At 37.3% G+C, this 21,752-nt stretch overlaps 1 protein-coding gene across 1 annotated transcript; it reads right to left on the reverse strand.

Moving 5' to 3' along the window:
• Window positions 1-303: 303 nt before the first annotated feature.
• On the reverse strand, window positions 304-20,632 carry LOC138826161 (cytochrome P450 2C5-like). The gene is made up of 9 exons (XM_070021262.1): window positions 20,399-20,632; window positions 19,109-19,271; window positions 18,774-18,923; window positions 16,556-16,716; window positions 14,745-14,921; window positions 10,903-11,050; window positions 5,108-5,295; window positions 3,900-4,041; window positions 304-1,166 (listed from the first exon to the last, which is right to left on the reverse strand). The coding sequence occupies exons 1-9, from the start codon at window positions 20,564-20,566 to the stop codon at window positions 985-987; spliced, it is 1,479 nt and encodes a 492-aa protein (XP_069877363.1). The 5' UTR covers window positions 20,567-20,632; the 3' UTR covers window positions 304-984.
• Between the last annotated feature and the right edge of the window lie 1,120 nt (window positions 20,633-21,752).

Below are 21,752 nucleotides of genomic sequence, written 5' to 3' on the forward strand. Positions count from 1 at the left end.
AGAAATTATTTAGTGCCCTTATTATAACTGTTATCATATTTATGTTCAGTGTAAAACAATGTGCACAAAGCAGAAAAACATGCAGGAGACAGTCCAATCAGTAGAGTTCTTTTCTAGGAAGAATAAAGCCCTGAATTTAAAACTTAGTACTGCCAAAAGTGAAGGGAAAATGGTATGGTCAAAGTAAATTGTATGCAGATATGAAACATCTTAAAATGTACAATTGATGTGCATAAATAAAAATTATAAAGCAGATGATTTTCAACATGAAAACAAAATCATATCTCCTTTCAAGTGCAAAGATCAATTGACAAGAGTATTTTGATTTTATTTTTTGTTCACACTAACACCAAAATAAAGATGTGAACACTAGCCTTTAATGTTTATTCTGTCTATGTCTGTCTCAACATTTTCCTCCAGGAGGAGCTGCTTCTGGACATTGCTTTTGTTTGTTAAATCCACATCTCCAGATATGACAGGTGACATAGCCAAGGAGTTTTCCTACCATCTTCCCTTCCCATTGCCAGTGCTTGCTGTAATGGGGACAACATGGGACTCATTTGTTTCATTGTGTCACTGAATTTTGAACAAAGTAGCAAAGTCCAACAATGACCAAAGGCATGAAAAATAATATTATGGATAATATACAGAGAAATGAGTCTGTGTTGTCACATGGTCATCATTTTATGGTTTTGCCATCCTAGCATATTAGTAAATCAGCATTAGGTAAGTATTAACAGGTGGGGTTGTGAATAAGACTATGTTTAGGATATTCTAAACAAAGGGGACTATAGATATGATAGTACAGTGACACAGGAAACCCTCCCAAATGGAGAATGGATCTTCCTGGATCTGGGAGGGAGAGGGGAGATGTGAGAAGAGAGGACAGGAAAGCATCCCTGGCAGGGGAAGGAGGTGGGTGATGCCTCAGGGAAGGGAACAGCAGATTGCTGCACAGCTGGAGCCAGACAGCAGAGCTCTTCTTTACACTGGAATGAAGCTCAGCTGGTATGATGGTGGCACAGAGATTAACCCATTCAGAACTGGAGTGGTATCAATGTCCTGTGGCTCCACGAGAGATTTCAGGTTGAAATTCTGTAAAATGGTGGTTAGGAATAAAAACAGCTCCATGCGGGCCAGGCCTTCTCCAACACAAATCCTTTTGCCTGAAATTTAAAGAAAAAAAGTCAAAGCAGGAAATGACTTCATGTATGGAAGTGTGAGAGTATGAAGCACTGCATTTGTAACTGGCAAAAGAAAGTGTCAATCTTTGTTCAAAGAATTACCAATTGCATAGCAGATAGATGCATGGAAGTACACAGGGAAGGCAGAGAAACTATTTGTCTACCTAACACGTAATCTTAACATACATCATTAAAAGTTTTGTTTTTGTTGTTGTTTTTGTTTATAATCTAAGAACGGCAGCACATATCTGTAATTCCACTACGGGAGGCTAAGCCAGAAGAATCTTGAGTTGGTAACCAATTTGAGCTACATTTTTAAGATCCTGTCTTTAAAAAAAAAATCCAAAGGCAAACCATACTAAACCAAATTATATTTAAAAGAAAAATAGATTACCATCTTTATGTAAACCTTTTACTAAATATTTCTATGTGACAAATGCTCTTTTTAAAAATTTTTCCTCCTCTCTTTGCCCTTTTCTCTTTCTCTCTATAATGAGTTGGAGGTTGCTGAATTAGTATGTCAGATACTGTACTATGTTCCCTGCAAAAGGAAGGAATCATAATTCTGGAAGACAATTAAGCTTCCAATCTTATTTTTTCCCAGCAGTTGAGATGAGGAATTAATTGTTTATCCTCAACCTGAAGGCCTACTCCTATTTCTTCTCTCTTACTATTAACCTTACTTATGAGGAAGGCCTGTGACCATGTACTTTGGGATTTCCTCAAATCTTTGGGTCTGTGGAGTGATACACATTTAGGAGTGGAGGACTAGACCTTCCCTTGACTCTAAGTGGAATTCATCCCATGGAAACACTGCTTTCAAAGTCAACTCAAAAGTCAAATCTTGATTCTGTCACTTATTACCCATGTGGATGAGTTATTTAAAGTATCTGAGCCTTAGTTTCTTCATATATTAAATAAGGATGCTAATAATTCTTTTATGAAGTGTTGGTGAGGAATTAAAATAATACTAGATTTTCATTTATTACAATTTTCATGGGGTTTTATTATTCTATTTATAAAATTTTGATAAACTTTGTATTTTCTAGAGATATCTGTGCTTTTCTAAGAAAACCCATTCCTATTGCTCATGTAACCTGTGCCTAGAAAAATGTTCAATGAACACTTTTTACATTTTAATATTGACAGCTCTACTCTCCATTTTATCCACTTAAGGTAAACAAGTTTAAATATATTATATCCTGTAATTCCTTTTGTCTATGACACTTTTCCTTACAGACACCAAGACCCAGACCACATTTTGTTTCCTTCAAGCCATAAAAACTTGCCCTCGCCTGGCAATGTGGCACAGTGGTAGAGCGCTTGTTTAGCAGGCATGAGGCCCTGCGTTCAATGCTTGGCACCACACAAACAAAAAATAAATGAAGTTAAAGTGAAATACTATTTTTTTAAATACTTGTTCTCAGTCAGTTTCCCAAATATCATATCCAGAGTTTCACTGAAGCACAAAATCATCTGAAAGCATAATTTTCTCATTATTTAATGTTTCCCTTTGTGTAATCAAGTGATTATTTGAAGAGAGATTACTGCTTTCCCCATGGTATCTATGTGACTGATATAAAGCAGATATCAAAGGTCCCAGCATTAGCTGGACACCAATGGCTCATGCCTACAATCCTAGCTACTCAGGAGGATGAAATTTAAGGCTGGTGATTTGAAGCCAGCATGGGCTAAGAAAGTGGATGAGACTCTCATCTTCAATTAACCACCAGAAAACCAGAAATGAAGCTGTGGCTCAAACCTCTAGCCTTGAGCAAAAAAGGTCAGGGATAGCAGCCAGGCCCTCAGTTCAAACCTCACAACCAACAACAATAACAACAAAAATGAACAAAAAAAAAAGACAAAAAGTCACAGCATCAGAACAGGAAGGCTGCTCCCTGGCCAGACACACAGCACACATACTGCAGGTGTCGAGATACAATATCCAAGACACATATCTTGGATCAAAAGAAGAGCAAGTGGTCTGTGATCATTGTGGGATATCTGACACAGGCCCCTGATATGTGCAAAAGATCATCTGACACTTTCTGACACTTTGGGCTGAGGGTAAATGGTCTGCTCTTGTGGTTCATAACTTTCTTAAAAATGCTCTGCTCTGTCTTCTGTCTACTCTCTGTCCCCTTTGAAGTACCAAAATGTCTTACAATGTTCCTTAGTTCATTTTCTGTTTAATATTGGGGTACAAGAAAGTGATCAATTGGTTAATACTCCACCCTACAAATTCTGATGTCTTGTAATCTGTGATGATCTTCCCTCACCGTTCTTTGGTGTTCTTCCATGTCTTTTGGGAGACATTTCATTCTGTAGAGGAGCCTGGGAGTGATAAATGCCAGAAAGATGGGGGAGGGACTTGTGATGAGATCATCTTTCTCATTGTGAGTGAGGCCATTCTAAATGAGTTTTACTGTTTAGGAAGAGATCATTATGAAATATGTAAAGAAAGAATGCCAGAATTGCTTGCTTTACCTTGCTGAATGTGGAAGAAATGCACAGAGAAACTGAAGCCTCACTGATCTGGTCAAACAGTGAGGATGCATCATGAACAAGAAAGTACATGGGCATTGAGAGTGCTGCTCCTAATCACAAGCTTAGGGCAAATGTATCAGTCCCAAAGGAGGATTTATATAGGTTCCAACTGACATCCCCCTCCCGCCCCCAAAGTTATTTTGAATTATGGGAATAAAATTTTATTACCTGTTGAGAAAGGCATGAAGTAGTCACTTTTCTTAAAGTTTCCACTTTCATCCAGAAAGTGGCCAGGGTCAAACATCTCTGGGTTATGGAATTCCTTGTGGTCATATAGTACAGACGTCAATGATGGCAATACAGTTGTGCCCTGGGAATAATACACACAGATGAGCTAAGCTAATTATATAATATATATAATATATGTAGAGAGAGCTATATCTATATATACTTACATATAGATCTATACATATATACCTAGATCTATATAGATCTATACATATATATATATATTTATATATGTATATAAAGCCAGGTGCCAGAGGCTCACACCTGTAAACCTAGCTACTCAGGGGGCTGAGATCTGAGGACTGCAGTTCAAAGCCAGCCCACACAAGAAAATTTGTGAGGATCTTATCTCCAAATAACCACCAGAAAACCAGAAGTGGAGCTGTGGCTCAAAGTGATAGAGCACTACTCTAGAGCAAAAAGTCAGTGACAGTGCCCAGGTTCTGAGTTCAAGCCCCATGACCAACAAAAATCAAAACAAATAGTTAAGATAAAATGAAAATCACTTAGTTCAATCTTCTTGTCTACAGGTAATGAAGACTTCCAACCAATGAACTGGCTTCAGAACTAATAAATATGAACACAGAAAATATTTTTAAAAGGCAAATATCTCCGAAGTTTAACAATTCTATAGAAATAGACATAAAGGATATTGAAGAAGAAGAAAGCCCAAAGAACTCAAAACAAGACTACAAGAATGATCAATAAAATGAAAAAGGACATATATAAAAACATGAGTGAATTTAAAGACAATACAAATAAATATCTGAATGAAGTAAGGCAAACAATGCCTTCAATAAAGATACAGAAATCTTTAAAAAAAAGAAACTACTATTTTGGAAATTAAAAGCTATATAAATCAAATTAAAAACTCAATGGAGGGCTGGGAAGGTGGCTCAGTGGTAGTATGCTTGCTTCGCATGCATGAGTCCCTGGGTTCGATTCCTCAGCATCACATAAGCAGGGGAAAAAAGTCAGAAGTGGCGCTGTGGCTGAAGTGGTAGAGTGCTAGCCTTGAGCTGAAGAGCTAAGGGACAGTGCCCAGGCCCAGAGTTCACAATCCGACCCAAAAAAAAAAAAAAAGGAAAGAAAAGCAACTCAGAAACTCAGGGTCTCTGGAAGCTCAGGGATAGAAGAAACAAGCTCACCTTGGGGATGACATACCCTCTGAATTTAACATCACGGGTCACTGCATGGGGCAGGCTCATGGGTACAAGATCAATGTATCTCTGGATCTCATGCAGCACAGCATCTGTGTAGGGCATTTGGCTCCTCTCCTGCATGCAGGGGCTGTGGTGCCTGCCAATCACACGGTCAATCTCTTCCTTCACTTTAGCTGATGAGACATAATAAGAAATGGTGAAACAGGAGAAAAGTGGCACATTGATCAGAGTAAGTCAGTGCTTCATAAAACTCATGGTTTATGTATCTGAACACGATTCAAGGTAAAAAAAAATAAATGTCCCATGGAATGCTTAGACTTCAATATATACACACCTCACTGTCCTATTAAGTAGCCTTAAATGCATTAACATATTCGTAAAAATTTAGCTTCTTGTAAAAAAATACACAAAAAAACAAAAAACTATTCATGTACATGTAATGTACCTTAAATATTAAAGTAAAATACCTTTATTGTTATAGGTACTATATAGTTTTGCTACTGTTATCATAAAACATTACAAAATAAGGGAAATAAAATATTAACAATAAAAGTATATTTTTGAGAACATTATTATCTTCACTTATATCTCCAGATTTCCCAAATCTCTACAAATATGAATGGTAATCCATGGGCTAGACAATAATATAAATGGCTCTAAGAATGACAACAGTATGATGTTTAAGATGTTAATAAAATATTTCGATTTTGTTCTAATTCAGAAATGTTTTTGCTGTAAAAGCAGTGATTCACCATAAAGTGATTTTCAATCTCTATTAATATATAGAAGAAATTATGTCTTTAAAGAAAGAATTTACCTTCTATAATTGATATGGAAAGAAATAAATATAATTCAAAAAGTAAACAGAATACAAGTAAGTGAAAATTCGGATTAAAATACATTGTAAGGAGTGAAATTGTTGAAGATGCATTGTAATTCATGAACTGATGTGTTGAATTGAAATTCTTTTATACACTGCTGAATGATACAAAAGAAGGTTATATAGTGTGTGTGTGTGTGTGTGTGTGTGTGTGTGTGTGTATATACCTATATATATGGAAGTATCAGCACTAACTTTTTTGTACAATTAATTTACACTAATAAAAATGCAGAAGAAGAAATGACAGTCCTTTAAAAAAGAAACACTGTTTATGTTAAAATCAAACCAATGTTTGATTTTAATGTCAAAACCAATGTTTTGATTTAAACATTATACAAATAGTGTGTCTGTTTGTGCATGCATATGTGTAATTTGCAATAATACTACTATTAAACGACCACTTTCTAATGATCCCCATATTGGACATTCTAGTATCTGCCTTGGAAACTTATCTTCATATTTCTAAATAATGGTTCATTCTTTTTTCTTTTTTTCCCCCATTTTTTTTGCCAGACTTGGGGCTTGAACTCAGGGCCTGGGTGCTGTGCTGTTCCTGAGCCACAGAAACACTCCTGGCTTTTTCTGAGTAGTTCATTGCAGATAAGAGTTTCACAGGCCTTCCTGTCTAGATGGGCTTCAAACTATGATCCTTAGATCTTAGCCTCGTGAGTAGGTAGGATTACAGGCATGGGCCACTGGTGCAGGTGCCTGGTTGATTTTTTTAATCACTTTTAGAGAATATTTATGGATTTCCTAATATGTGAGATCAAAATTTGCATTTACATCTCTATCTCAAATATTTAGCCACATCTACAATAGATACATGGAAATACATATGCACATTTCTCCTCACTTCATTGACATTGCTAATGTTAATTAATATCCTTCCCTGAGTGAAAACTAGGATTACTTTCTATTTATTCTACTTCCCTTGTCTTTCATATCAGTTCATGATTTTCTATTTCCTGAGTTAGAATTATTTGCAAATATACAAATAGGTGTTTATAATGTCTCGCAATATATGCTCAGTAAGTAGGAAATGTAAGACACTTGTCCATGTCTTCTTCATTCACAGTGTCTCCCCTCCTTGCATCATTGGTTTCTGGTTTGTTCTGATGTGGTTATTTCCTAAGTTGAGTTTCTAGCAGCCTCAGTGACAGTCTGAGAGTACTCCATGACCTTTCTGTCCTAGTTTCTGGAGCCCATAATTTTCTTTATCTTGGTTTTAGATAGCTGAATGAAATACATTATATTATATTTTATGGGAAAACAAAGAAAATGGGATATGAGGTTAAAGGTGATATGGAAGTCTAACTCTTCCACCTTTTCTTATCAATACATAGGTAGTAGTTACTCTTAACAATTCTTATGTAGGGGCTGGGAAGGTGGCTCAGTGGTAGAGCGCTTGCCTTGCATGCCTGAGGCCCTGGGTTCGATTGAAAAAACAAAGCTGGAAGTGGTGCTATGGCTCAAATGGTAGAGCGATAGCCTTGAGCTGAATAGCTGAAGAACAGTGCCCACGCCCAGAGTTCAGGCCCCAAGACTGGACCCCAAAGAAAAAGAAAGAAAGAAAGAAAGAAAGAATTCTTATGCAATCTCCACCTTCTCTTTACATAAGACTTAATTGTGTCTTTCTGGAAGTTGTGATGACCTTTCTAATCCTGGTGTTTTGAAATGTTACAACCTTATGCAGAGTGGGTGCTTTTATTCCCTTTGTTCTGCTTCACACTTGGAGAGAATCTTCTATCAAATTGGTAAATGGAGGTTCTTACAGTTCTTCACTCTGGGGATATACTTTTCTGATGAATTTCAGGAAACAAGTATTAGATAAAAAGTGTGCATCACAAACAACAAGAGGGCTTTACCAGACCTCTCATTTTTACACTTCACTGTCTTTACTCAAAATTCTGAGTACAGAGTTTCCCAGGTTCAAATTTCTGTGGAGAGAGAGTCTTTCTTTTCACCTGATGAATGGAGCTGTGGTGAGTATAGAGTCTGTTTGCTAAATGCGTTTTCTATCTTCTTCAACACTTGTTATTTCTAACTAGGAAACTTTAAGGGAATTTTATAGACATAGCTTGGTTTTTCTTCCCTTAGAACTTTTCCTGTTATCACATTTAGGTGAAAGTATCATGTATCTGGCTCAGTTATTTTACAATTACATCTACCCTGAGGGTAAGGATATTTGTAAGGATATGACTTCTTATCTGTCTAGTATTCTCCTCTCATTTGTTTAATCATAGGACTAACTGATAATGTACAGGAAGAGAGGGAAATAAAGGGAGCAACCCCATTCACAATAACCTCCCGAAAAATAAAATATTTAGGAATTAACCTAACCAAAGATGTAAAAGAACTATTTAATGAGAACTATAAAAAGTTAAAGAAAGAAATTGCAGAAGACACTAGGAAATGGAAAGACCTCCCATGCTCCTGGATAGGCCGACTTAATATAGTAAAGATGGTAATACTTCCAAAACTAATATACAAATTCAACGCAATTCCTATTAAAATCCCAATGACGTACATCACTGAAATACAGAAAACAGTCCAAAAATTCATATGGAACAACAAAAGACCTAGAATAGCCAAAACAATTCTAGGGGATAAAGACAATATGGGAGGGCTATCCATGCCGAACTTCAAACTCTACTACAGAGCTATAATAACAAAGACAGCATGGTACTGGCACAAAAACAGACCCGAAGACCAATGGAACAGAATAGAAGATCCAGAAATAAATCCACAGGCCTACAGCCAGCTGATATTCGACAAAGGAGCCAAAGACATACAATGGAAGAAACACAGCCTCTTCAACCGCTGGTGCTGGGAAAACTGGGCAGCCACATGCAGAAAACTAAAAGTGGACCCCAGCCTATCACCATGCACCAACATCAACTCAAAATGGATTAAAGACCTTAACATTAAACCTGAATCTCTGAAACTACTGCAGGACAGAGTAGGAGAGACACTTGAACTAATAGGCACAGGAAGGAACTTCCTGAACAGAGTCCCAGGGTCACAACAAATTGGAGAGAGACTCGACAAATGGGACTACCTTAAAATAAAAAGCTTCTGCACAGATAAAGCTATCGCAACCAAGCTAGAAAGACAACCAACTAATTGGGAAAAAATATTTACCAGCAATATATCAGACAAGGGGTTAACATCCTGTATATACAGGGAACTCAAGAAACTAATCCCTCCCAAACCCAACACACCAATTACTAAATGGGCAAGGGAACTAAAGAGGGACTTCTCAAATGAAGAAATAAAAATGGCAAAGAAACACATGAGGAAATGTTCATCATCCCTGGTGGTGAAGGAAATGCAAATAAAGACAACCCTGAGATACCACCTTACCCCAGTCAGAATGTCCCACATCCACAAATCAGCCAACGACAAATGCTGGAGGGGATGTGGAGAACGAGGAACGCTATTACACTGCTGGTGGGAATGTACACTCATACAACCACTTTGGAAAGCAGTCTGGAGGGTCCTTAGAAAGCTAAAGATTGACCTCCCTTACGACCCAGTCATACCACTTCTAGGCATCTACCCTGAACAACAGGAACCAATATACAAGGACACGTGCACCTCCATGTTTATTGCAGCACTGTTCGCAATAGCTAGGATATGGAAACAACCTAGATGCCCCACCACAGATGAATGGATCCAAAAATTGTGGTATCTATACACAATGGAATATTATGCAGCCATTAGAAATGACAAAATAATGGCATTTGCAGGGAAATGGATGGAGCTAGAAGGAATCATGTTGAGCGAGGTAAGCCAAGAACGAAGAGACAAACAGTACATGGTCTCCCTGATAAGTGGATGATGAATCCAAAATGTTAGGTGATATGACAAAACTAACAGGACTTAAGAAACAAAGAACTCCCACTCATCTGGTTGAACCACTACCAAATATCCCCATGCTGCTGATCACATATATGGTATATAACATATGAGCACCGTTATATATTACAGACTGTGATAGACAATTTGCTCCAGGAAAGTTAGAATGAACTTGTGACTTTAAATGAACATCATTATTCCACAATACTGTGAATTTCCGGAAATTAAGTAATCACTTAATCACGATCAAAAAAAAAAAAAAAAAAAGAACCTTGGGGAAGGGAGGGAGGGAGGGGATGGTAGGGGGAAAACAATGGAGGGGGTAACAATGTTCAAGAGGAAGTGGAAGTGTACTCATTACCTCACTCATGTAACTGTAACCCTCTGTATAGTATCTCTACAATAAAAAAAATTAAAAAAAAAAAATCATAGGACTAATTCTCATTTAAAATTATTTTATCATTATTTCCTAAATCTTTCCACAGTATTTCTTCAACTAGAACTCTTTAAATATAAAATAACATTGTAATAGAAAAATTATGGGTGTCTTTTAAAATCCTTACTTTATAAAACATAAATTTCACAAAGTTAGACTTCTGAAATTGTAAAATTCCTTCAGGTATGGCTTCTGCCGCAATAATACCTTTCTAATGAGTCTGTCTTTAGAACATGTCCCAGACACCCTCATTAATTTCTAGGACTTGTACTTATGTATTAGTGACAAGAGGTCTCTTTGGTCTATGCTAACATTAGAATTGTTAGAATAAGGAAAGGTATAGTAAAAAACTTGCCTATTATAAAAACTGGAATTTTTGGTGTAAAATCAATATGTAACTTATGTCAATTTATGCTTAACCTGTTTTCCAATAATTACTTACTATAAAATCAGGACACCAGAGCACAGTCTTGTTCCTATTCCTATAGCCTGTTCTGATCACTTCTCTCTGATGTCAGCTGATGGCACAGGATGTTGGGCTGTGTGACATTTGACAATGCAAATCGCTAGCAGTGTCTTTCCTATATTTTCCTGGAATTCACCTACCTGTGACATGGGGGTGCTTCAGCAGGAGCAGCAGGGAGTATCTCAGTGTTGTGCTTGTCGTTTCTGTCCCAGCACCAAATAAATCCAATGCAGCAATTGTCAAGCCTTCAGTAGTAAATTCTGATGGCTCCTTGTGATTTTCCTGGTCCTAAGATTTAATACAATTATATTATTTACCAGAACATGTGATGACATTGAAGTTACAGTATCTCACAGTGGTATGAAGTTGTAGAATAAAAGACCAAGAGAAAAGCACAATGACATGGGGTAGTGACTAGCTGAGGCTAAGGCTTCAGGCCTACTGTGCTGTCGTTACTCTAACCGATACAGTAAAGTTTAAGTCACTAATAAGTGAATTTTCTCTAATTTTAAAGTATCAGAAGATTGACTAATAGAACTAGGAAAATCAGGGACATAGGTGTAAACCTGAAGCAAGAATCTGCAATTAAACTATTTTGGTGGTGGTGGTAGTGGGCCAGGGGTTTGAACTTGGGCAATGGGTGTTGTCTTTGAACTTTTTGGCTCAAGCCTAGGGCGATCCACTTCGAACTATTTACTGTTTAAATTGGAGATAAGAGTCCCTGGGACTTTTGTGCCCAGGCTGGCTTCAGACCTTGATCCTCAGATCTCAACCAATTGAACAGCTAGCTTTACAGTTATTAGTTCCCAGTTGCAATTTAACTTCTTGTATCAAAAATTTACATATGCTCAATATTGAGTGTGAAAAATGCTAAAAGGAGCAAAGCCTAAAGGTCAAAAGAAGTAAGAATTAGTTCATCAAAACTAGATTGGAAAGGGGTGGGGAGTTGGCTCAGTGATAGAGTGCTTGTCTTGCATGCATGAGGCCCTGGGTTCCATTCCTCAGCACCGCATAAGCAGAAAAAAGCCAGAAATGGTGCTGTGTCTCAAGTGGTAGGGCACTAGCCTTGAGCTGAAGAGCTGAGGGACAGTGCTCAGGACCAGAGTTCAGCCCCCATGACAAACAAACAAACAAACAAACAACACCTAGATGGAGGCTGGGAATGTGGCATAGTGGTAGAGTGCTTGCCTAGCATGCATGAAGCCCCCTGGGTTTGATTCCTCAGTACCTCATAAACAGAAAAGGCCAGAAGTTGTGCTATAGCTAATGTGGTAGAGTGCTAGCCTTCAGCATAGAGAGGTGCAGGAACAGTGCCCAGGCCCTGAGTTCAAGCTCCAGGATGGGCAAAAAAATAAAAAACTAGATGGGCTAGCAGATGGGAAGCACGAAGTCGGGGGTCTAGGGAACCTGAGAAGGAAGGACTAGGAATGCATGAGCTGAAGAGACACTAATCATGAAGACAAAAGGTGTTCACATTAACTTGTCTTGGAACAAAGGAGAGAGGATGCATAAAGCAGTGTCAAGGACTGAGAAGATGGTGCGAAACTAGGTTGCCAACAAGGCTGCAGTTTTTTGTTTTTTTGTTTTGGGGTTTTTTGGGGGGTGGGTTTTGTGTCAGTCTGGGCCTAGGCGCTCTCCCTCAGCTCTTCAGCTCAAGGCCTCTAGCCATTTCTGGCTTTTTTGCTTATGCGGTGCTGAGGAATCGAACCCAGGGCCTCATGCATGGGAGGCAAGCATTCTACCACTGATCCAACTTCCCAGCCCAAGGTTGAAGTTTTAAATATTGAATGAGGAAATCATTAAATGGTCAAAATACATCATTTTCTCACTGGCCCCTGGGCCAACATTAAATCCATCATGCTTTTATAATCTCCAGATGACTTGTAGTCTAGCTAATATTATGTAATGAAATAATTTTTAAAAAGTGAATTTCTCAACATTTGTTCTTGCTAGGAAAAGATTCATCTCATTTGAAAATATCAACTTCAGGTGCTTTTTAAATTGGTCAAGTTAAACAAACTTTGGTAATATCTATTGTATGGACTTTTCTATGATCACCAAGTTACAATTACTCTTAAATCTTAAGTTAAAATTACTCTAAATATTGTGCTCAACCACCAATATTAAAACTTTCATCTGTCAAAATGAATTGGGAGATTTTATAGTTTCAAAGCACATACCCCATTATAATCTGGGTTGTATAAGTATTGAAAACTGAATGAAAATCTAAGTGAATGAAAACCTAATCATTCCATGTCATGGACTAAAACACCAATTTTATATCATATCCTACCATCATGCAGGAGAAATTAGTACTCTTAAGATAAATAAAAGTAGCCAGGTGCTATTGCTCACACCTGTAATACTAGCTACTCAGGAGGCTGAGATCTGAGGATCACCGTTTAAAGCCAGCCCAGGCAGTAACTCTGTGAGCCCCTTATCTCCAATAAACCTCCAAAAAACTGGAAGTGGCGCTGTGGCTCAAGTAGGAGAGCACTAGCCTTGAGCTGAAGGGCTGAGGGACAGCACTCAGGCCCCAGAGTTCAAGCCCCACAACTGACCAAAAAAAAAGATAAATAAAAGAGAAGAGTCTCTCATGAATAGATCTACTATATAAGAAGTGCCAAGGGGCTGGGCAGCAGTTGCTCACACTTGTAATCCTAGCTACTCAGGAGGCTGAGATCTGAGGATAGAGGTTCAAAGCCAGTCTGGGCAGGAAAGTCCATGAGACTCTTCAATAAACCACCAGAAAACCGAAAGTTGGTGCTGTGGCTCAAGTGGTAGAGTGCTAGCCATGAGCTGAAGAGCTGAGGGACCATGCCCAGGCCCACAGTTCAAGCCCCATGACTGACAAAAAAAAAAAAAAAAGAAGTGCTAAAGGGAGTCAGTTTTCAAGTAGAAACTAAAGCTGAAACTAAAACAAATACATGCCATATCAAGAAGTATGTATCCTTGTTATATCTATGCCCCTACAGAAAAATATGAATGCTAATTATACTATATTTTTGTATTCAAACTCTTTTTTAATTTATACACATTTTAAAGGAGATACCTAAGGCAATAATCCTAGATGAATGCTATAGATACCCAATGTATTAAAGATGTCATTTGTGACAAAAAGAACCTAACAAGAATGCAATTGGAGGCCGGGGAAAGATTAAATGTTTCAGTTAGAAGCGAATTTGCTATAATTTCACAGAAGGCTGTCATAAATTTGTTATAGTAACCCCATGATAACTAAGAAGGAATCAACTATACTTAGTTGATTGCAGTATTATGCATATATCTATCATCTAGGCATTATCTATGTGCATTTTATATATATGTTACCTATATAGTATATTTCATTATATGTTTATGTGAAAAAATAATAAAACACTAAAATCTATATAGTTCATAATAGAAGACATAAATTTGACTAAAATACATTAATCTCATCTATAAAATATCACAAATGAGGTCATTGTACAATTAATTTGTTAATGAAAAGTATAGTAATATAATACTGTGATGCATATATATTTTTAAATATTACAAAAAAAACTTTTAAGGATGATGAACCATGACCAATTAAGCATCATTCCAGAATTATTTCTTCAAGGCCAATTCTATCTTACAGAACATATAGGAAGTCCACACTAATTTGGCATTCTATTCTATACATTATATAATAATGACACCCGTCTTTATATAATGATACAATACTTTGCATGGCAATTGTTTCTGTTTAACTGTTTCTGTTTCATTTTCATTCTCCTTATTCAGACAATTTTTATACAATAAAAGAGTAAATGCATTCTAATTATTTAACAAATTAATTTTGTTTCCCAGGATGTTTAGTGTAGATTCATTTACATAACTGATAGCTTATTTTTTCAAGCACTGTTGGTCTGACTGTTTAAACATCTTTAGTAACACCCACTATTCAATGTGACACAAAATGTTCAAGATTTCAAATAACTGCAGAATTTTAACATTTTACCTGTTTCATTTTAATCAGGAAATAATCAATCAAGTCTCTTGGATTGTTAACATCCAGTGATTCCTCGTGATCTTTTATTTTCTTCAAAATAAAGCTATTTATATCATTAACATTTTTTAGTACTCTTTTATGGCTCCCTGGTACATAATCAAGGATATCAGGATAAAGGTTGTAGATCTAAAAGTTAAAAATAATAATTTATTAAATAAAAGTATATTTGCATGTACATACTATACATATTATAGAAAACATGGGTGTAAATAGAAATGATATATGGCTCCCATTTTAAAGGGAAATTTTGAAGGAACATATAAAATGAGAGGGATTCAAGGATGCCCTAAAAGCCAGGTGACCGTGGCTCACACCTGTAATCCTAGCTACTCAGGAGGCTGAGATCTGAGGATCTCAGTTCAAAGCCAGCCCCGGTAGGAAATTCTGTGAGACGCTTATCTCCAATAAATCACTAGAAAACTGGAAGTGGCGTTGTGGCTCAAGCAGTAGAGCGTTTACCTTGAGCTGAAGAGCGCAAGGGCAGCACCCAAGCCCAGAGTTCAATTCCCATGACTGGATGCCCTAAAACTGTCTCATGCCAGATTTTCTAACTGACTTCTGCATGATCACATAATTATTAATTTTTGCAGAGTTTAGGTCATGTTGAATCGTACAAGGGAAGACATTGTGAGGATTTTTTATAAATTAATTTTCTCATTTCTCCCCAGACTACTTCATCCTCTAGGATCACAGTGGAATCAGCAAACACTCTGACCCTAGCAGCTTCCATTGTTTCTAATATGCTTCCTCTCTGAGGAAAAATACTTCTTTCCAAGTAATAGTATGAATAGTATAAGATGTCAGATTGGAAAACAAACCTCTGGGAAATGTAAACCTTCACTAAGGACCTGGATATCCACTGATCCACTAGGCATCTATTTTGAACTGAACAAAGCAATTGAAAGGAATATCCCTTTGGGATTTAATGGGAAATATCAAATTAATTGCTTGAGTTCATTAACTTGAGTCAATCCTATATTTGGACTATTTTTAATGGATATAAAATATAAACTTAGATATCTCTTTCAACTGTTTACTGGATATTCTTTTTCTTCCATTTCTTTTAGCATCAGTTAGTTATCAAAGGCTTTCATTCTGATATGTCTATATATAAATGAAATACATCTTTCCTTTGGGTGTCAGTACCAAGGTTTGAACTGAGGGCCTCAGGCTCTTGGTTGGTTTTCTTCCTTATGGCTGGTGCTCTGCTACTGGAGCTACATTTCCTGCCCTGTTTTCTGCTGATGCACTGAGAGATGAGATCTGGCAGAGTTCTCTGCCCTGGATGGCTCCAATCCTTGATCTTCCAGGTCTCAGTCTCCCGGGTAACTAGCATTTTAGGCATGAGCCAACAGGGCCCAGCTATGCAATATATCTAGATGAGACTCACCTCCTCTGCTACTCTCCCTCATCCTTCCCTTCCCTGCTTCCCAAACCACTTCCAACAAGCTTCATTGCTCTATTTTGGAACTGCAGAAAAATGAACTACAACTTTTTCTCTTGCCCTGTGGTGATATGAATTCAAAGTTGATCAAGGATCTTAATATAAAACCAGAAACTTTGAAGCTACTACCAAAATAGAATAGGGAAAATGCTAGAACACGTTGCCATAGGCAGTAACTTCCTGAATGGCACTCTACCATGCTTTAGATAGCACTGTTGGGTCCAGGTGTGCACCTTAGTGCTCACCTTATTTAATTTGGGTCTGTTGAAAAAAAAACCACAAGTGTTTTCTTAGGAAGAAAAGATCTTGGCTTTACCTGCATCCATGATGAGCTCAGAATCTTGACATTCTCATTGAATTTTTCCATCAAGTTCAGGAAGTTCTGGTCTTTATAATCAAAACGATTCTGAAAAACAATGGAGCAAATGACATTGCAGGGAGCACAGCCCAGGATGAAGGTAGGGTCACAGGGTGAGCCTGAAGAGTCAGAAACAAATGAAATATGCATATGAAATACTGTACTCAGCCTTTGTCATCTTTACCATTTTATTACTATTTTACTTATAAATTTCTTTAACATGCAAATATCCCATTTGAATTAAACCAGCATATCACTTTACTTGAAGCTTCAGTACAAACCAAAGAGCAAAATAATTGCATTTACCTATAGTCATTCAATCCCAGATGTACGCTATTTTAGAAAAAAAAAGACATTCATGCAGCTAATAATCAACATTTCAGAGAAGTAATACATCTGTTTCCCAAGCCTATAGACTACACAACACTGAGAAAGAAAGGGAGAGAATATCAGGTACCTGTAGTTTTTTTGAATCTCCAATGGAGAGGAACAAAAAAGATAGACTGTACTAAAGTTCAAATACTAGAAGGAACCAAGGTAAAAAAAACAGAATGCATTCATGTTGTATGAGGATTTTAAAAATAACTAAATTTAAACCTTTTATTAAATATAAAAGCCAGGTACAGCACGCAAAACATAAAATTAATAAATGGGAGACTCCTATTTATTTCAATATTTAAGAGCAAATTTCTTCCTTAGGAAATAAAGACAGTATTCCTAATTAAACACCAAATTTAACTTACAGACAAGGCTGACCTTTTGGAATTCTGGGATGAATAATATGTTTGATATATTTTAAATTCATCTATCTCTGTGGTTCTAGCATTTGACAGATAAATGAAAGAATTATTTTTGCACTCTGTGTACAGTGAAATTGCCACTGGGAAAATAATGAATATGTATGGTGTTACTGAGTTTAAATCATAGACATAAGTGATCATGAATTAACAGCATTGTGAATGGGTGTGGACATTTGAAATGGAGAATATTCATTGAATTGGTTTCATGTATGGGGGTTACTTAAAGATTGAAATGAGTCTAAGCTCTCAGAAAATTGTTTTAACTTTGAAAGAAATGGTTACTTGGTAAGTTATTGAGATTTTTTATGACTGCATGTGTGAGTCATTCATAGGTTGAATCTGATTTTCAGTCTTCCACTTTATTTGGAAGAATGAAGTCAAAAAGCCAGGTCATTAGAATCCATGTGGACAATCCTATCATTGTGATTACAGGTTAGTAGATTTGGTTATGGGAGTAAATACTGTAGATTTTCAACAAAAAATCTAATAAACATGGAGAAAAGTGATAGGCAAAACTGAAAATTGAGCTAGAATATAGTAAAAGAAGGCTGGATAAAGAATTATAATAGTTGAAATATAGCTAATTGAATCATTTAATCAATCTGTGTATTTTACAGATTCATGATAGAGCACATAGTTACTCAACATGTGAAAATAAAAACTCTAAAGTCCTAAGTAAGAAGAAATAACTAATGTTGCTCTGTAACAATTGTTCTATGTTTGCAGAAAAATAATTTTATGTGACTTCTAATCAGAGATAATAAAGCAAAGGGAATCATATCTTACACCACATCATGCCTATCCACAATTGCAGGCATGGGTACTGAGGAATCATTGAAATGTCAATGAAAATGAGCATATCATATAGCTGCATTTATATGGGGGTCTCTGAGGGTTGATAGGGTCATTGTCACCCTGTTCATGTAGCAAGCACTGACCTGAAAAGACTTCACTACGTACCCTGAATTATGTTAAGAGGCATGCATTGTTCCTTAACTCCTCAGAAATGAAACTCATGCATCTATTTAGTCAGATACTGGTGTGGTTCATGACTAAAACCCTACCTCACTCAGAAGGCTTAAATCTGGGAACCAGCCCTGGATGGCCAAATATGTGCAAACCTATGACACTTATAGTAACTTACCAGCAACAAGTTTGAACTGGAGGTGTAGCTCAAATGGTAGAGCACCAGACATGAGCTAAGCAAGAGTTTAAAACTCAGAGTTCAAGGCCACAGTATCAGCATAATTTAAAAAAAGAAAATTCACATTCACAATTTCTGATTTGAAAACAAAAGAATCCTTATCTGAGACAGAAGGGACTTAATGGAGCCTTTGACAACCGTGTCTAAAGTAGTGATATAAAGCAGCTCCCACCCTTGGTTTTCCTCAACTCCTCCACGAGGCAGCGGGCTTCCTCTTGAACACGCTCTTCAATGCTCCTCTTCCCCATCCCCAAATTCCGCAAGGTCATGAGTGAGAAGCGCCTCATCTCTCTCCATGTGTGTCCATTGCTGAAAACAATTCCTAAATGAGAGGAAGCAGATACATGGATGGAGAAATCAAGCAAGAAAAGGAAGCCAAAACATGACAGCCACAGGAAAGGTCAAACGCTGAGTAAAGAACCCATCTGGCCTCATTTTCCATCCTCCTTACCACCGCCTCCTCTGCCCAGCACACAAATATACACACACATGCATAGGTACACTTACCAAGGCCTTTACCATATTTCTCAGCCACCGGAAATCTGCCTCTTCCAGAGAACTCCTCCGCATGGTCAATCAGAGCTTCCTTCACTGCTTCATATCCATACAACACCACAGTGGGCTGCATGCCCAAATACAGAGTGAACACAGGGCCATAGACTTTTGAGAACTGGAAAATCAGAAGAAAAAAATACTAGTGGAAGAAGTCACTGTTGGCTCCTTAGGTTGAGCCTGAGCAAAACTGATACCATCATTGTATTTTTTATGCTTCTTTATTTTAGCAAACACAACTTCAAATATTTCCAAAGTTCATACGTTATAAAGGGGGTCTGTTATAGCTGTCATTTAGAGATGGCCTACACTGTGCCATGCAGTGGACCAGGCAGTTGATACATCATTGTAAATCATCCTCACATGAAAACACACAGCAGGCTTGTCATGTTTCACAAAGAAAGAAACAGACGTCTGTAGATTCTAAATTCATTTCTAGAGCCGCATAGGTAATGAATAGAAGACTCATAGTTGAACTTCTGCCTATTGAACATTCCTTGCTTGAGATATGTTTAATTCTCATTTGCACACCAAATCAATAGCCAGATAACTACTTTCAGATAACCTGTGAAGCTCTTACTGTTGAGATCTCACTTCATGGGACAAATGAGAAACTGGAAGTTTTAAATCAGCACAGGTGCTTCTATACGCCAGGACGGTTTGGGATCGATTGGCATTAGAAACAGAGGGTGGACTCCACAGAGGCTGCCCCAGTACACGAAATACCTTCCAATACAATTTCTTCCCCAGCAGCATTCTTTGCCCCAGACAAATATTTTATGAAAAAATCCAGGTGGATTCTGACACCATCAGTATCCCCTAAATGATTTCATGTCTTTATGTTATCTCATCTTCACAGATATTTCCACAACCTCTCAGATAAGTTAACTTCCATGATGATTCTGAATAAAAACCCATGTGTAATATGCTCTGAGTTTTTTAATTGAACATTTAATCACAACACTTTCCTTACCATGAATCTTCAGGAAAAAAAACATAAACATAGCTGTTAAACTAAGATCCATAACATTTGCAATTTTGTGACTGAGACTATAATGGAAAATAACTCACTCACATAATACATTACTTCATTCCATGATTGAAAAACAAACTGGAACAGTCACAGGCATATAACACTTTATACAAGAATTTTGCTTTATAAGACTCAATCATGCTATTAGATTTATAATATGGTTTAATTTATCTCTTGTCAGAGACCACTGGGCAAACATGAAGAGTACTTACACTGGTTAAAGATTTAGTGATGTCTTTAGTATCAATCTGCAATATATTTCCAATAATTGGGAAAGGAGTGGGGCCTGGAGGGAGCTTCCTTCTCCAAGAGTTCTGTCTCCATATTGAAAAGAGAAGCAGACAGGAGAGACCCAGCACCAAGACAACTACTGGACCCATTGAGGCCTTTTCTTCTGAGAGTACTGTTAGCTTGCAGTGCTGACCTTTTATAATGCTCCCTGAGACTCTAGTGTGTGCTTCTTTGATGTTTTAGTCATGAATTAGGTAGGTGTTACCTTCCCATCTCTTCTGATTAGACTTTGTCCCAATGATAGAGATAAAAGTAGAATGAGCTGTACACGTGTCCCTCTTCCCAAAGGGCACATCGGAGAATGTATTTTAGTTGCAGTTTTTGGCAATCAAATATTGCTAATGTAAAATACAAACCTACATGCGTTCAATGTACAGCCATGATTAAGAAGTACTAAAATCTATGACTTAATATATAAGAACATTACTCAAAAAAAAGGGTTACTATAAAGGTAGATGAACAGAGGGATTACAATATATAAGTCAGATAAAGAAGACATTTCTTGATTCTCAGATCAGTAACAAGTTGGGAAGTTATGGATTTGAGGATATTCTGTATGTTCTATGAAATGTACATTTAAATTTGTTTTTTGCTCTATACAACACTTCGAGATGTGTTGTCACTAATGGGACTCCTCAAAAAGGTAGTAAACTCATTGATTTTTATTTCTAACTAAATGTAGTCAAACATTCTGAAACGCAAACTATATATTGAGTACTGACCAAAGGTTTCAGGTCCTTGAACACTGTATAACAGGAAAAAAAAATGGAAAGTTACAATCATAATGAGATAAGGGAGAATCAGGAGTAAGCGGGAAATCTCAATGCTGAGTGGCTCATAGGTAGAAGAGTTAGGCTATCAGGGAGATTGCCTCATGGCCATTGTAATCCCGATAATTTCCTGAAGAACAGTCCTGGAATTCTCTTCCCAACACTGCAGCATTGAAACTTGCTCAGTAAAACCAAGGGGAAAGTCTTCATGTGACTTAGTCATGAGGCATGAAGAATGATGGCTTGTCTATTTTACATTCACAACAAGAAAAGCTGTTATGCTGATCTTAATCTTTTTTTTTTCTGTCAGTTGTGGGGCTTGAACTCTGGGCCTGGGCACTGTCCCTGAGCTCTTCAGCTCAAGGCAAGCAGTCTATTACTTGAGCCACGATGCCAATTCTGGTTTTTGGGTGGTTAATTGGAGATAAGAGTCTCATGGACGTTCCTGCCTGGGCTGGCTTCAGATCTCAGGCTGGTGAGTAGCTAGGACTACAGGCATGAGCCA

Source organism: Dipodomys merriami, unplaced genomic scaffold (assembly GCF_024711535.1).
Source record: "Dipodomys merriami isolate MVZ:Mamm:240054 unplaced genomic scaffold, mDipMer1.0.p SCAF_14, whole genome shotgun sequence".
NCBI lineage: Eukaryota > Metazoa > Chordata > Mammalia > Rodentia > Heteromyidae > Dipodomys > Dipodomys merriami.

Excerpts from the sequence above, each read along its gene's own strand:
- LOC138826161 (XM_070021262.1), bottom strand. The coding sequence starts at position 20,566 with ATGGGTCCAGTAGTTGTCTTGGTGCTGGGTCTCTCCTGTCTGCTTCTC. Across the intron at positions 19,272-20,398 it reads TCACTAAATCTTTAACCAGT|TTCTCAAAAGTCTATGGCCC; the intron begins GTAAGTACTCTT and ends CTGATTTTCCAG. Across the intron at positions 11,051-14,744 it reads TCCTGATTAAAATGAAACAG|GACCAGGAAAATCACAAGGA; the intron begins GTAAAATGTTAA and ends ATTAAATCTTAG.